The 16,872-nt window shown below is 35.2% G+C and overlaps 1 protein-coding gene across 2 annotated transcripts in view; it reads left to right on the top strand.

Annotated features, from left to right (window-relative positions):
- The window catches only part of LOC150098130 (protein KRTCAP2 homolog), a 125,798-nt gene that overhangs the window by 56,640 nt on the left and 52,286 nt on the right, over window positions 1–16,872 (top strand). The window contains exon 5 of one of the 2 annotated variants that reach the window (XM_090405933.1): window positions 11,790–11,932. In XM_090405933.1, coding sequence (XP_090262059.1) covers window positions 11,790–11,913 — 124 coding nt within the window. In that variant the 3' untranslated portion in view covers window positions 11,914–11,932. Of the gene's footprint in view, window positions 1–11,789; window positions 11,989–16,872 lie in introns of those variants that run through there. The other variant, XM_090405932.1, reaches the window with a different exon arrangement.

Here is a 16,872-nt window from a genome sequence, read left to right as displayed (position 1 = left end):
ATTATCCAGTTGCCTATTTTAAAATTCTATAAAAAAGTGACTGCAAATTGCATTTCTTCAACCTTTCTTCATATCCCACATCCTAAAAACCAGTTATTATTCAGTTTTCTCTGGAACCTTTTTAATGTATCCTCATCACCATGAAAACCAGGGTCCAAATCTCTGCACAATAATCTAAGGGAGGCCTGATCTAGGCCTTATACAAGAGAACCATAACCTCCATTTTTGCACATTAAGGTCCCCTACATCATTGACATAATCCAATGTGATAACTTCACGACTCTTGCAATTTGATCCCTGAATTTCAGGTTCACCTCCTTCACCACCACTCATAGATCTCTTGTTTCCTCAACTTCAAAATTTCCCAACTGAGTGTATACTTTGCATCCAATTGTTACCTACCAAATTTCAGGACCTTATGCTTTGCATCATTGAACTGACAGTTTTACACACTTGGCCACTCATATAGTCAGTTCAAGTTCTCCTGTAAGGCCACAACATCTGCTCGATTCCTCATCACTCCCTAATTTTGCATCATATGCAAACAGTTGTATATCTCCAGTTAAACCCCATCCCAATATCATTAATATACAAGTTAAATAACAATGGTTCCAAAACATACTAGTGACTTTCCTCTTCTAGGTTACTGCTCACCATATACAACTTGCTGATACTTATCTGAGAGCCAGTCACCTATCCAAATCATTAATCTAGCATCCACTCCCATCTTTTCCAGTTTAGTTATCAACTTGTGGTGTGACAATCCAACGAAAGCCTTTGCAAAATCTGAGTATACCACTGTATATGCAACTCCTTTATCCAGTATGTTTCTCACTTTGTTATAGTACATAAGTAAGTTGGTAAAACATGCCCACCCATGCTGACAAGCAGAGAAATCTGCTGTTACCAACTCATTTCTGTATCCTGGCTCTCGTCATCCTCTCCACCATCTTAACCACAACTTCGAATATACAGATTAGCCTATAATTTGTAGCATTCGCCTTATGATTACCTTTGTGAAGTGAAACAATTTTACATTCCTTCCACTCCTTTGAGACTTGTGCTGTTGCATGACTTAAACAGGTAGGCCAGTGAAGTCCTGCCTTATTGACAAAATATAATACCTCTTGCTCACTTATCTGTAAGTCTTCTCCCATTTCATTCTCTACACTTGAGCTTCTCCCAATTTCACACTGAGGATGAAACACCCTGATGAATTGTTCACTGAATACCTAAAGTATATCCTCTGCAGCAGTTACCAGTCTACCACTTTCCTCCATTAACATAGTCTTATTATAATCATTCTTTCTACTTGCCATATATTGAAAAAATTTCCTAGGGTTTTTCTTGGTCAGATTCACTAATTTCTGTTAGCACTGCACTGCACTTTTGTTTGTCCTTATGAACTGAACCACCTTCCTGGTCGTCTCTTTATACTCTTCATGCAATTAATTATCGATATTGCACTGCACTTTTGTTTGTCCTTATGAACTGAACCACCTTCCTGGTCGTCTCTTTATACTCTTCATGCAATTAATTATCACAATTGTGAGTACACAGGATGTCAGAATTTTACAGGATAGTTTGGAGGACTGGGCTAGGAAAAATGGATGTCAATTTAATGTGGCAAAGTGTAAGTCCAAGACTGCTGTTGTAAATTACCGACCGATTAGCATATCAGGAATCATTGTCAAGGTCTTAGAGAAATTAGTCAAGAAAAGAATACAGGATTGGATAGATGAAAATGGGATATTGTATGGGGGACAACATGGTTTTGTGAAGGGTAGATCATGCCTCAGTAACTTGCTCGCGTTTTATAACACAGTGACGGCTGAACTGGATAGGGGTAATGGGTTTACAGTGATACTACTGGACCTTGCCAAGGCCTTTGATAGGATACCACATGGAACCCTAATCAGTAAACTGGAGCAGATGGGGATAGATATAGGGTTGGTGAGATGGATAGGAGGGTGGTTGAAGGAGAGATATCAAAGAGTGGTTTATTCAGGAGTGGAGTCTAAAAGATGTCTTGTGACTAGTGGAGTGCCACAGGGCTCTGTTCTTGGACCACTGCTTTTCAATTTGTTCATCAATGATATTGGAAAGGATCTGAGAGGAAGTGTTCACTTGTTTGCTGATGATGCAAAGTTGGGTAGAGCAATTGTGAGTGCACAGGATGTCAAAATTTTACAGGATGATTTGGATAGTTTGGAGGACTGGGCTAGGAAAAATGGATGTCAATTTAATGTGGCAAAGTGTAAGGTTATGCACTTTGGGGTGAAAAGAATAGCAGCAGTATATAGCATTGGTGGAACCATACTCCAGGAGATTGATGAGGCCAGGGATTTTAGAGTGTTGGTGGATAGGGAGTTGAAGTTTAGGGGGCACATTGCAAAAGTAACTAAAACAGCTCACCAAATCACTTGGCTTCTGAAAAATACTTTAACATGCAGAGACGAACAAGTTGTTGTTCCTCTGTATCGAGCCTTGATAAGACCCCATCTGGACTTCTGTGCCTAGTTATGGGCACCAGGGTTTCTTCGTGATGGGGAGGAAGTGGAGAGGGTCCAGAGACGAGTGACCAAGATGATAGCAGGTCTGTGGAATGAACCTTATGAGAATAGGTTGAAGATTTGTGGGTTGCAGAAATTGGACGATAGGCGAAGGAGGGGTGATATGATTGAGACATTCAAATTACTGAAGGGTTTTTATAAGATTGATCCAGAAGATATTTTTGAAAATATGACTGGTGGTGGGAGGACTAGGGGCCATGCATGGAAGCTGGGCAAGAGCGTGGTTGACAAGGGTGTTAGAGCTAGGTTCTTTACTTGGAGAGTGGTAAATGAGTGGAATAAGCTTCCAGAGTCTGTTGTGGGTGCTACGACCGTGAATGAGTTCAAGGCAAGGTATTATAGATACTGTGTGAATGTTGAATAGTTGTTCTTGACATGATGTTAGGGCCTCCCTCGATGAATCTGTCAACTCCTTGGAGTTTCCCAGAACAATAATAATAATAAAATAATAATATATTCATCTTGTGCTGCTTTATGCATTTCCATTATCTCTTCATCTTACATACTACTACTACTGTTTTCATTAACAAGCCCTTCAGTCTTATGCATTCTACCTTCTTGATCTTTCACTTCGTCTCTTACTTCATCTAATGTCTGTAACCAGTCCTATTTCAAAATTTCCTAGGGAAGATAGTGGAGAGACTATTACTTCTAGTAATAGTCTCTCCAGCTGACTTATATCAAAGCCATTCAAATGCCAGTTCATCACTTTTGCACAAATTTATTCTTCCCTTAAATTCATGTCAAACATCTACAAAATTATTATTATTATTATTTCTGACACCTCCAAGGAGTCCGAAGACTCGTCGTGGGAGGACACCAACAACTGTCTCAATCACTACACCCTCTACTACAAATCATCTCCATTAATGCCATCTACCGCCCACCACAACTAGTATTTTTTGTCTGTAAATTGTGTGTGTTCTGAAGGGCCGATTTGTCTGTATGCAGGATGAAAAACCAGAGTTTCTGAGAGAAAAAAACCCTGCTACCTCCGTATGAGATCGGCTAACTCACCTTCGATTAAGATCGTCTGGATAAAGATTCCTCCCGTCGCAATGAGAATCGAACTTAGGCCTATTCCAATCGACGCGTGCAACAATGTATTGTCGTTCTTCCAATTGCACTACGGAGGTGCATTTCCTTCTCCTTACACATCTCTGTCAGCATACTATTTATGATTCTTGCTTTGTCTCAACTCGTCATTGTCACACCTCAGCAAATTTAAGAAATGCAATTATTGATGATAATTTTCCTAAAGTATATCATCCATGTTTCAGTAGTGAAGGACTTCAACACTTTCTTTGAAAATATGTTTTCAGATTTGTGGATGTATCTGTGGAATAATTTAGCATCATTTTAGAGGATCCTATGGCCAGTATTTAAGTGTAGTTGAAAGATGAAATTTTCTGAATTTATGAGCAGTACATTCAGAAGTGCCTCTGAGAGATGGATATTCTATATGAGATGGACATCTCTTGTGGAATTAGTAGGGAAATTTTTTTTTTAACAATAATTTCTGAGTTATAATAAATGGGCTAGGACATTTGTTTGACAGTGGAAATTTTTTGAAGATATTGGAATGAAGAACAGACAGAAGAGTCTCTTCTTGACAGCAGGCGTTTAACAATACCAAAATTTTGGGATGGGTGAAGCACTTATGTTTGAATATAATGACTAGAGAAAGAGTTTGCAGTGGACTGAAGTGAATAGAGTCATCTGTTTCTCTTTTTTTTCTCTCTATTTTAAGAGAACATTGAGAAAGAATAAAAGGTTCCATTACTCAACATTACCCATTGACTATTTCCTGTGCACTACTAACATTCTTTTATAAACTATTCTTACTATTTTTGTGTATGTTTAACCAATTCCATTCCTACTTCCCAGGTATTCCCTCTTCTTTTACTTAAACAACAAGAGTTAACACTTTTAAATTTAGTATTTTGCCTATCCTTATCACCCTTATGCTTCTACAAAGGGATAAGTTAATAGGTTTTTGAAGACAAAAGATTGAGATTCTTACCCCCTGTCCCCCTCAGTCATTAACCATGTTCATAGGTTTAATCCAAATGATTAAGACACTACCATATTTAATATGCAGCTTGCTTCTTATCATAACTTATGTTATAGCATAAGGGTTGGTTAGCTCCATCTCTTACATTTCCATTTGGTTTAACTAGAAACTTCCAGAATTTTCCTAAATGTACTTTAGAAATTCTTAAGGGTTGAGGCTTAACTAGGAGGAGACCTGGTATAGAATTTTAAAAAATGCAGAGAATCAACCATAGCTTCTGACATAATATCCAGTCCTCACCTTCTTGTGGTGCATCCTGTTAGGTATCTGTCCGGATACTAAACAAATGAGGATAGGCTGAAACCCAACTTAATAACAGAGTTCAAGATTGGCACCATCAACATAAGAAGCATCAATAGAAAAGAAATGGAACAAGTAGAACTGGATAAGTAACAGCTTAATGTAATAAGTATTACAAAACAACAACAACAAAAAAAAAGATCTTCTATGAGATCTTCTACAGCAAATAAGACTTGTATGTTCACCCAGTAACAATCAGGGAAAAGGAGTATCTGTAGTATTCAACACTAAATGAAGATAATCTTCTTCAATGGCAGGCAGTATCAAGTAGAGTGATGTCAACAAATAAAATATCAGAAAGCGGAATTGGACAGTGAGACTTATTAGTAATTATGGCACTACAGAGTGTTCTACTAAGGAAGAAGTCGCTGAATTTTATGAGACGTTAGGAAAGGTAGCTGACACAGCGAAAAGGAAAAGTTGGTTCTTGCTAGTGATCTAAACAGCAGAGTAGGAAATAATTATCAGATATACTAGACACATGTTTGTAGCTTCTAAAGGTGAATTGTAGAATACACATACATAAAAATGTTTGTCTCAATTTTTTCATGAGAAAAAATTAAGAGACTGAAACTAAACCTCGAAGATTCTGTGGAAAACCTTGAAGAAAACATTGATTCAACCAGAGGCATGTGGTGAGGTAATCTGCAATAATAGAAAAATCAGAACTCCATGATGGGCCCAGGAAGTTCAAGAGGCAGTCAAGGAAAAGAAGAAAGTATATTGAAACTTACTGGTAAGTAAGTCAGCTAGTGGTCTTAGAAAATAGAAAGAAAAATGTAAGAAAGTGAAACACTGTTTTGGAAAAACCTTTCTTTTAGTTGTTTTAGTAACAGCTCAATGTAATAGGTGTTACAGAACAACAAAAAAAAGTGAGATCTTCTACAGCAAATAAGACGCCAATAATAATCAGGGAAAAGGAGACTTTTTTTTAGACTGTTTTGGAAATGATTGAAGAAATTTAGAAATTGAGGAAAGAGTACTGTAATTGGAATCAGAGATGATAAAGCTGACATAAAAACTGAAGATACAGATGTCTGTATCTTCAGTTTTCTGGATGCCTGGAGTAATTATTTTGACAGACTGCTAAATAAAACAATCAACAGGAATGCAATCATGTTGAAAGTGTTTTCACTTGCTTATACTATAAATTAAAGATGCCAAGAAGTTAATATTCTTGGTTTAATTTTTTATCCCACTGTAAGCAAACAAAGTTTGTGTGTGAAGTAACTTCACAAATGGGCTACTTGCATATAGAAGTTAATGACTTAACATCAAAGTGGGAGCCAGACTCTGGGTCTGACTCCTATTGATGAGACCTCGATAAATTTCAAAACCGGTCTAGGTAGTGACTCCTTCCCATAATGCAAAGTATTATACATTCAGTAAGGACATGCATTGCATTATGGGTTACTAAGGTAATTGATGTGAAGTCATTGGCTTCTATGTACGAGTAGCACAGTTGTGAAGTTACTTCACGTTCAAACTTTGTTTGCTTACATTTGGATAAAAGATTAAACCAAGAATATAACTTCTTGGCATCTTTAATTTATAGGACTGCAATCAGGAATACATTTTGTTACTTGAAGTAGAAAAAGCCATAAAAACCTGAAATATAGAAAGGCAGCTAAAGTAGATGATACAACCAGAAAGTTTTTTACAATGGTCACACTGCATAATTAAGAATACCTTTTCAGAGGCTTGAATTCAAAATGAGTTCTTATAGTAGCCATCTATGAGAATGGAAATAAAGCAATGTGAGAATTCAGAGGAATTTTCTGATTTCCATGCTGAATGTTCCTGATAAGAGAGCCTCTATAGCTCAGTGGAAGTGGTGTTTGCACTCCTCAGCACTAAGCCACCCGAAGATAGACTTAAGTTCAGGTCTAGTCGACGACTAGAGGAACTTTTTCTAAGCCTTTTTTTTCAACCGGTTCCTGAGTTAGTTGATCCCTGGCACAGGCAAGCGGGGGTTTTTCCCCTCCTGGAAACTCAAGAAAATTGACCATAGAACCCACACTGGTTTCAGATATTAAAAAAAATATTGTTTTAGGATTAGATACTATGAGACATATGAGCAGCACTTGTTAGTCATCTCTTCCCTTCATGCTGCTTAATTATAGTCTTGGGCCAGCTATCTCAGATTGGCTCCCAGTGAAAATTGAACTGCCCACTCAGTCTCCAAAAGTTAGATAGGGCTAAAACGGCCTCACCTACTTCCTTTAAGGGAAAAAAAATGCATTAGTTTTTTTTTTTTTTACTTAAGAACTAGCTAAGAAAAATGGTGGATGGGAAGGTTGGAGAAGAAAAATCTGGATTCAGGCTAAATAGAAGTTGTTGGAATCAAACTTTCACTTTGAGACAAATCGTGAAGTCATGGGAATATAACAAGGATTAGTGTATAAGTTTTGTAAATCAGAAAAAAATATATGACAAAGTACTAAGACAAATGCTGTTCAGAACACTACAGTTATATGATGTACATGGGACATAGCAATATATACTTAGTCCATATTTGAGTTGTAAATCAGCAGTTAAAATTGAAGGTACAGGAAGATGGTTTCAAATTAAATCAAGCGTCAGAGAAGGGTGTACATTATCTCCACTGTTATTCATAATTTATATGGGTTACATTATAAAGGAAAGTTGTGTTAAATCTATCAAAATTGCAAATGTTAATATCAGCTCTTTACTTTATGCAGATGATGTTATATATCTAAATAAATCCAGTACTTGTCTAAATTGAATAACTGTTGTCATAAATTTAATATAAAAATGAGCAATAGAAATACGAGGGTGGTCTGAAAAGTTCTTGGCCTCGACCATATATTTTTTTTTCTCCTAAGTTGGTGCATCTGTCATTGAGCATCCATGTGAAATTACAAGTCATTCTATCAAGTACTTTGTTTTATACAGCTATCTGAAGCAAAAGTGTTGTCTGTATCCCTTGAAATGGGTAAAATTGAGTATCATGCAGTTATAAAATTATTTGTAAAAGAAGGTTTTACGCCAAAAGAAATTCATTCGAATCCTTTCTTTTAGGGTTACACAGTGATCAGCATTCATTTTAAAAATTTTATGGAATTTACAGCCGTGTTAAAAAAAAAACTTTTTTTATTATCCCGACGTTTCGATCTTCACATCAAGATCATCATCTGGAGCGTACATAAATATACATGACAAGCTGAGTTACATCATTAACTGCAAGCTAGAGAAACAATGATTTGATCACATATTTTCTACTGCCGTGACCTCTGGTGGGAAAAAAAAATAAAATAAAAAATAATAATAAAATAAAATAAAAAATAAATTTTTACATCAAGCTAAATTCTATTTTTACAATGACAGGAATAAACATTCTTTTAGATGGTTTTCTTTCAGAAACAACTGTGTTAAAAAAAAGTTTTTTTAACACGGTTGTAAATTCCATAAAATTTTTAAAATGAAATTCATTTGAAGTTCATAAAAGTTTATGGGCACTTTTCTCCTTTGTTTTTGACAATTAAGAAATAGGCTGTTGAGTTTAAACGTAGATGTACCAGCCTTGAAGATGATCCACGTGAAGGACGTCCAAAAAGTGCAACAGCACCAGAAGTCATTGATCAAGTGCATGATATGGTATTGGATGAAATTGCTTAGACTATAGGCATTTCAAAAAAATGTGTAGGATATATTTTGCATGAAGAATTGCAAATGAAAAGCTTTGCACAAGATGGGTGCTGTGCTTGCTCCCAGCAGATCAAAAATGCACTCGCATGAAAATCTCTGAACAGTGCTTAGAAGATTTTAACAAGAATAAAACTTATTTTGTGCATCGATTTATTACTATGGGACATATCAATGGATTCACCATTACACACCCGAATCCAAACAGCAGTCAATTAGTGGACATAAGCCAGTTTTTCAGCGCCAAAGAAGACAGTCTGTTCCATCAGCAGGAAAGGTCATGGCATCGGTGTTTTGGGATGCTAAAGGCATTTTGTTTATTAATTATCTTAAAAAGGGTAAAACAATAACTGGGGAATGTTATTCCGATCTTTTAACTAGACTAGACAAAAAAAATTAGAGAGAAAAGGCCTGGTTTGTAGAATCAAAAATCATCTTTCATCAGGACAATGCATCTGCCCACAAAGGTGTTTTGGAAATGGAAAAGTTAAGGGATCTGCATATGAATTGTTGGAACATCCACTGTATTCCCCAGATTTGGCTCCCTCTGACTTCTATCTCTTTCCAAAACTAATGCTCTTCCTCACTGGTCGGCGTTTTTCTTCGAATCAAGAGGTGATTGCAAATGTAGAGGGGTATCTTTCAGATCTTACTGAGAACCACTACAGGGATGGGATAATGGCACTGGAGCATTTCTGGAATAAATGTATTAGTCTTAAGGGAGATTATGTTGAAAAATAAAAATAATTTTGAAATTATAAATTTGTTTTTCCATTGTTAGGCAGAGAACTTTTCGGACTACCCTCATACACAGACAATGAAAATAGGCAGAAACATTGATAACATTAACTGCACTCTGAATGGAGAACCTGAAACATTTTAGCATCTATGTCGGTGCTTTTAAATTATCTGGAATGATAGATTTAGAACTAGATTCATGGAACATAAAAATTCTGAATATGTAATATTTTATATTGTCAGCATAGGTCATAACTGCAAAACGAAGAATTTAAAAGAGAGAGAAAATGAAGTTTCTGTATCCATTTAATGGATTTCTGAGAGAAAAAATTTGTACTCTTTGCACAGTCACAAAAGAAATTAAGAGTAAAACTTTAATACCTTGGTATGGTATACAGGCTCCACCAGTAACTTCAAGGTCATTTTTAGCCATGTTTTTTTCATACAAAGGCTTATTTAATTTCTGTTTATTCAGACATGAAATATGACACTGATCATCAGTTGAACTATTTGTGCAACTGGAAGCTTTCTGTTTAGCAATGTGTTTTCTTTGAATAGCTGTCAGTGAAATGAGTGGGCTGTGTGGCTTTCCTTTCTGTTAGTTCTCTGATTTTTGTTTCTTTCTCAAGAATGGAAATTTATTACCTGTTTGACTTTACAAGTAAATTAAATATTATTTTTTCTCTGTTTGTAAATTTATTATCATATGAGAAAAAAAAAATATTTAATTCACTCAGTTTTTTTCATTAAAAGAATCTCTTCCCTACAGTTATTTTTAGCTTATGTTCCCATTTTCAGTTCTCTTCTCCTGTTAAGTAAATCAGCTGTTCTTTTTATATTTAAATACCACCATGTTTCAGTATTGTCATTCATTCATGTAATATTGAGTTTGTACAGTCTGACAGCTGGCTACCATTTACAGGTGGTTGTGAGCAGTTCATTTATAATGAAAAATATGCAGCACTTGTAAGATGACCAGAATGAAGTTTCTCACTGACTTAACAGTTGGAATTTCACTGCAAAAAAATATAAGCAACTGTTTCTGAAAAACCTTGGAACTAAATTACATTATCTAGTAATGACTTGTAGATTAAAAGGTATAGTTAGTCTTAACAGTTTTTCTCCTGATAACAAAACAATTTTTTTATTAATTAATCTTGCTGTTCTAGAAAAGTTCCTGTTAAATACTGAGTCCAGAAAAAGGATTACAAAGTCTAGGATATTTGAATGAAAAAAAAAAACAACTGTGTAAACATCTGTTTTTGGGATTCCTGAATTAAATGTATTTATTTGTAGAGATTAAACTTTAGAATTATCCCTTGTCCTGTTACACTGGCTTGATTGGCTGAGTGGTTAGCATATCTGCTCTCCAACCAAGAGTCTGTGGATTTGAATCCCACCAAGGGCATGGATGTTTATAGTTGTCCTAATAACCATTTACCCTATGTATACTACAACCTGTGTCCTGGTGCAGTATGACTTTTGATGTTTTTGCACCATAAAAAATGAAATCAAAATCCAAAATTGTTACCGCATATTTTTCCAAATGCCCCCCCCCCATTTATGCAGTTTAATAATCGATATCTTGATGTTAGTTATCATGCTCATTTGGAGTGCTGTGAGATTATTACTATACCACATATCTAAAGATTGACTGCAATATAATTCCACCAATATTAATTGATGGAATTATATATAATGAATTTCAGTATTAGTTATTATAGATCATTTGATGTAGGGCTGTCTTAAAAGCATAAGGACTATTTAAATTAGAGATTTAAGAAATGGGACAGTGAACCATTTCCAAGAAATGGTATATAGAAAATAATCAGATCTTAATTGCAGTCCTTTAATAATACACAGGAAAGGATTTCCTGTGTATCCTCAATGATTATGAGAGATTATTACATCAAGGGTGTTACTGTGGCATGATAAATAAACACATCCATCATTATATTTCAATTAATTTTTTTTTATTAGTGAATCTTGCTGCTCTAGAAAAGTTAATGTTGTTTTCCTGAATTCAATGCATTTATTTATAAAGATTAAACTTCAGAATTATTCCTTGTTCTCTTATAGCTTTCCAAATGTTTTTTTTTTCTTCCATTTCTGCAATTGAATAATCAATATCTTGATGTTAGCTATCATGCTAATTTGGAATGCTCTGAGATTATTACTTTTCCCCACATCCAAAGATTATTGACTGCAGTATAATTCCTCTTCTTCACCGCTTTATGGTAATCCTCTGATGTCACAAAAGCATGTTATCACATACTGCTAAGTATGATTCAAATGGTTACATAATTTTTATAAATAACCAATCATTTTTTTAATTGCTTCTGTTTATTATTGATATTTATGAAATTAAATAGTAATAATTCTTGCAGTTGCATGAAAAGTATTATTTTGATTAGTAAAGATTTTTTTTTTTCTTCTAGTTTTCTGTTTTCTGTGGTGGCACTCTACTATGTTAATAAGATATCTTCAAGGACTCATGGCCAGTCTGTATCTGTGGCAGTAACAGTAACAGCTCCTGGAGAAAAGAGAGGAAAGAGAAAATGACTTGAAGATCAGTAATTAGGTGCACAAAAATATATTCCATTACATTTTGTTTAATAAAATGTTTAAAATATCTGCTAGGATCGCCTATATTTATTTAAGTAGTAGAACAGTTTTTACATTCCGATGGCATCTTCCTTGCCATACAGTTTATTACAAGTCATACCTAAAAGTTTTTTCTTTTAAAATATCGCAATTACTGAGTTGGCATTTTAGTTGTTGGTTGCTTTTAAGTGGCATATTGTTTACATTTGTGAACAAATTAACACTTCGAAAATAAGATTTTTCAGTTATATCATCTGAATATTGATATATTCTTAGGAATAACTATATCACCAAATACAAGTTTATAATACAGATGGCAAATATGAATAGTAAACATCAAAAAGATAATTTATATACCCGAAACAATGTGACCTTGAGTGCACAGTAAATAAATTAAGATACAAAATTAAATGTTCTGATTTGTATTAAAAAAAAGTGTGCAATATATTAGTTATCATGTTTATTTATACATACATTCAGCCTATGGCACATTAGTGCTCTGAATGAGCAGAAAGTTGGACAAAGAAAAGAAAAACAGAAGCCTATGTATTGCATTCTTTAAGAAATACATAAAAGGGAAGACTTTAAAAGATAGTAGTAGAAGGAATGGATGAAAATGAGGTGGGAAGAAAAAAAATTGTGATTTTGAACTGTGAAGAAGTATTGAATAACTGCTCATGTTTTAACACATTGAGAGGCGAGTTAGTGAATTGGATACGAGCCCTAATAGGAAATGCAAGCAGCATAAACAGAATTTCTTTTGAAAGATAATGGAATTAATTGATATGTAGTGTCATTAACCAACTTACACATGGTCAGGGATTTTCAGGAGCACTCTCCAAATGTGAGAATTTGAACAGATTTGTGATTTATACAGGGTGTCCCTGAATTCATGGCCCAAACATGAGGGGATGGTAGTACACACCGAAACCACCAATATTCGTCATAGAATATGCAGCCACAAATGCAGTGAGGAGTCGGAAATGAAGGACAGACACAGATTTCCAGAGTGACATTTATTGGAGATCATTACAACAAATGCTCAAACATCCACCCACCAGCGTTGATACATGCGGCACAATGGCAGAGTAGTGATTGGCGTATTTGCTCGTAAACACCGGGCTTGTCGTGCACATCACTGGCTGTGTTGGACAGTCGGGCTACCAGATCCTGCACAGGCATCTCATACATGACACTCTTCAAATGTCCCCCACAGAAAGAAATCGAGATAAGAAAGATCAGGCGATCTGGGGGGCCACAGGATGAGACCACCGCGTCCAATCCATCGATGCACATTATGGACATTGACTACACCTTCACATGAGAAAGTTGATTCATCTGTAAAGAGCACATGAGGGGGAATTCGGGCTATACGACACTTTGCTGCAGGAACCACTGGGTGAAATCCATGCACAAGGGATAATCAACAGCTGTCAATGCCTTCACTCATTGCAAATGATAGGGGTGTAGCTGTTCTTCATGCATTACTTGCTAGACACTGTTCCGATGCACACCCAGGCTCCGTAATGCGTGCTTGTACCTGGGTTATCTGTCACCATACACAAGATGTCCTCGCTCATAGCTGGCGCTCTGACTGTCCGTGCTCATCTGGCATCATGTCAACTGACGTGAAAGGTGCCTGCCTCACACAGCTGACAGTGCAGTCATGCAAACATTTTATGATTGGGCACACAACACATAGGATATCGCTCATGCTACAGTCTTTGTGCCTCTCTACCATTTTCCGTGGTACGCCGTACATCAGGTGCATATCAGCTTTCTCTGCATTCTTAAACTGCTCCATCTCATGTCCGGTCGATGTTGAGAATGCTCGGATTTGGTCGACCTAGTGCTTTTAAGCTGTGTCGCCTCATCTACGCCCCCTACTGGCACCAGGCTGCATTTGCAGCCGCATATTCTATGACGAATATTGGTGGTTTTGGTATGTACTACCATCCCCTCACTTTTGGGCCAGAATTCCGGGACACCCTGTATAGTTAATAGTTATTAGCATTAGTAAATTAATACCTTAAACATTGACATTACTTCTGAACAAAAGTGAAAACCTAATTTCTTGAATGCTGAAGAGGATAGTTTGTATGTTTATGCCAAGACAGACTGGAAGTTATTGATATCCCAAGAAGAACAGTTTTTATCCAAAGAGCTGGTTCTTGTCAGAAGTAAGAGTGGAAGAAAAATTTATTTTTTGTGAGAAATAAGGTCTTGGTCTTCCACTGGACCTTTTTTTGTACCATCATGGCAAAAAACACTTATTTCAAGTGACCATACCATGTAATATTAGCTGTGCTAAAACATTCCTAAATGCTAACAATGCCAAGCTCCTTCCTAATATCTTCATTTTAAATATGATTTTGTAACTGAGTTCTGCTAGCATTGAAATTAACGAAGTCATCAGAACCCCATTGAATTGAACAATCATTCATTACAATAAAATTATGGAATGTGGTTTGGAGATCAGAATTGTAGAAGCTTTATATTCTTTTAGTCATTTGCTAATTGAACACTGAATAACTAATGGTATGTCACATAAATGAATTACAGATTATTCAAACCTCCATTTGTTTTGTGATGTAATGAGAACTTATGCATATGCTGTCTTTTTTTGTTTGTTGCTTATGTTTTTTTTTTTAATTGACCATTGTGTCCACTCACTTTTTAATGCGATGTTTATGTATTTTTTTATATAGTTAATTTTTTAATTTGGAAAGAACTATTCTTGCAGTCAACTCATTTATAGCAAACTTTGTTAGGACCACAAGAATACATGTAGAAAGTTTTTTTTTTCTCACTTGGTTAGAAGTAAATTATACTTTACAAGAAATTATATTCTTGGCAAGTATCTTATTTTATAAAGGTAATACTGTATGTGCAAACTTTGTTTGCATACACTTGGAAAAGGATTAAACAAGGATATAATTTCTTAGCAAGTATAATGCCCACAAGAATAGTTTATGGATAGTGAACTATGTTGAATTTCCTTTAGAGCAGCATTGTGCCTATGAGGGCTGTGGTGGGAATGTAAAATTTATAATATAAAATACTAAGTGTTGTATTAGAAATTTATTTTATTTATTTTTTTTTTTAAAAGAAGTGCTTCAGTTAAATTATACTGCTTTTATTCCATTCTTCAAGTGCACAAAGATGTAGAATATTTGCTTCATTTCATTAGTCATTTAAAATAATTCAGAATTTTATCTGAATTAATATTAACTGATTTTCAAGAATCTGTTGATCTCTTAATATGTAACTGTAATGCCTTGCTAATTTCATTGCTTATATACAGGAGGATAGATGCATAATGGTGATTTTTAATTCATTTAGACTTTTGACATTAATCCTGATACAGTTCTATTTTCACTTGAATCACATTTTGGTTTTCAAGAATAAAACATATGATGAAAATCCCATTGTGCATCATAATGAATTAGTGCAAAGGCCTTATCAAGGCCTGTAAACAGCAAATGCTCAGTGTTGTGAACAATGTCAATTTTAAAAGTTGCTTTAGCAAACTGCATTTTCCGAAATTGTTATATGCCAGACCCAAACACATCTTATTCTCAACTCAGTCAAGCCATCATAACAGTCATATTGTTGTCATATATGAAATAGAATAATCATACCTGATATGATACGAATAGCTCCATCTTGTGATTGGCTACAGAAAACTAACTGGTCACATTACTGATGATGAGCAATATTGTGGGTCTCACTGAAAAGGAACCAGAAATTTTTATCTAAGAAAACTCTCTGCTGCCTGCATAGGCACTTGCTGACACAATAGTTCTTTGCATTCCAGATGAGGTTCAAGCCCCGATCTTTCCTAGTCATCATCATCCGAGCTGATGAGGGCTTTTCATATGCGTTTTAAAATATCTTGAAAGTTTCATCATCAAACATATTTTTACCATGAAATTTAAATATGACTTTTATCTGGGATTTCATACAAAGAAAAGAAACAAAGAATAAGTTTATAAAAATTTAAGTGAAACATACAGTTCCATGATAATCTCTTTCTTGGCTTCTTTCAAAAATCTTGTCATTTTTGAGTTGTCATAATGTATACTGGTGACACCAATTTCTGATAAACAATTCATTTTGACATAAAAAAATGCAGCTAATGTTGTTTTGATTTGGAAATGTGACATGCTTGCTTTCTTTGGTTGTGGAGACTTTCCATTGGTAACTTTGGTACTTGGTTTTGGGTCATTCTAGAATATTTAAGATTCATTTCCAGTATTAACATTTAGAGTCAGGTTCTTCTTCCCCTCCCAAAATGATAGTACAGTTTTCTCTCTTCATTACTGATTAAAGAACTTTTAGCTTTCATCTTTGTGCACCTTTCTTGTACCAAAATGTTATTAACTATTTCGTTAATCATGCTTAACTGTTCACCTATTATTCTGATTATTAACTTCTGTTAAATTCTTACCATTTCATTCTTTTTGTCAGCTGTGGTCAGGAAGATTTCATATCATTGTGCACATCCCCTTCACCTTCAGAAATGATCTTGGACACTGTTTCATCACCATAAACAGTTTTCAGCATGAAATCTAAATTTCAATTTTATCAGGCCCTCATACACTGTAGGGTGAGGAGTTTAGCTTTCAATGAACTCGTGAAGATTTTAAGTAGTAAATGAGCATCTCATCTTTCCCTTAGCATGTTAGGTTCATTGGTCTGCTGTGACAAAGTAGTATGGCATTATAATAAGCCTAATTAATGTTACACTAGAGTAGTTAATTCAAGTTGCAGTCATCTCTGTGTCAGTTGTTTTTGCTCTGTGGTTAGTTTGCCTTCAAGAAATGAAAAAAAAAAAAAAACTGTGAGGGAAGACCATACCACCTCCATATAAGGTTCTTCCTTGCTTCCTAGAGAGGATTTGAATCAATGTGGCAT

This window comes from Typopeltis vanoorti, chromosome 16 (genome assembly GCF_054136105.1).
Source record: "Typopeltis vanoorti isolate ZY-2024b chromosome 16, IOZ_Tvanoo_1.0, whole genome shotgun sequence".
Lineage (NCBI taxonomy): Eukaryota > Metazoa > Arthropoda > Arachnida > Uropygi > Thelyphonidae > Typopeltis > Typopeltis vanoorti.
The sequence above is the reverse complement of the archived record's forward strand: the minus strand, read 5'-3'. Positions and strand labels throughout refer to the sequence as shown.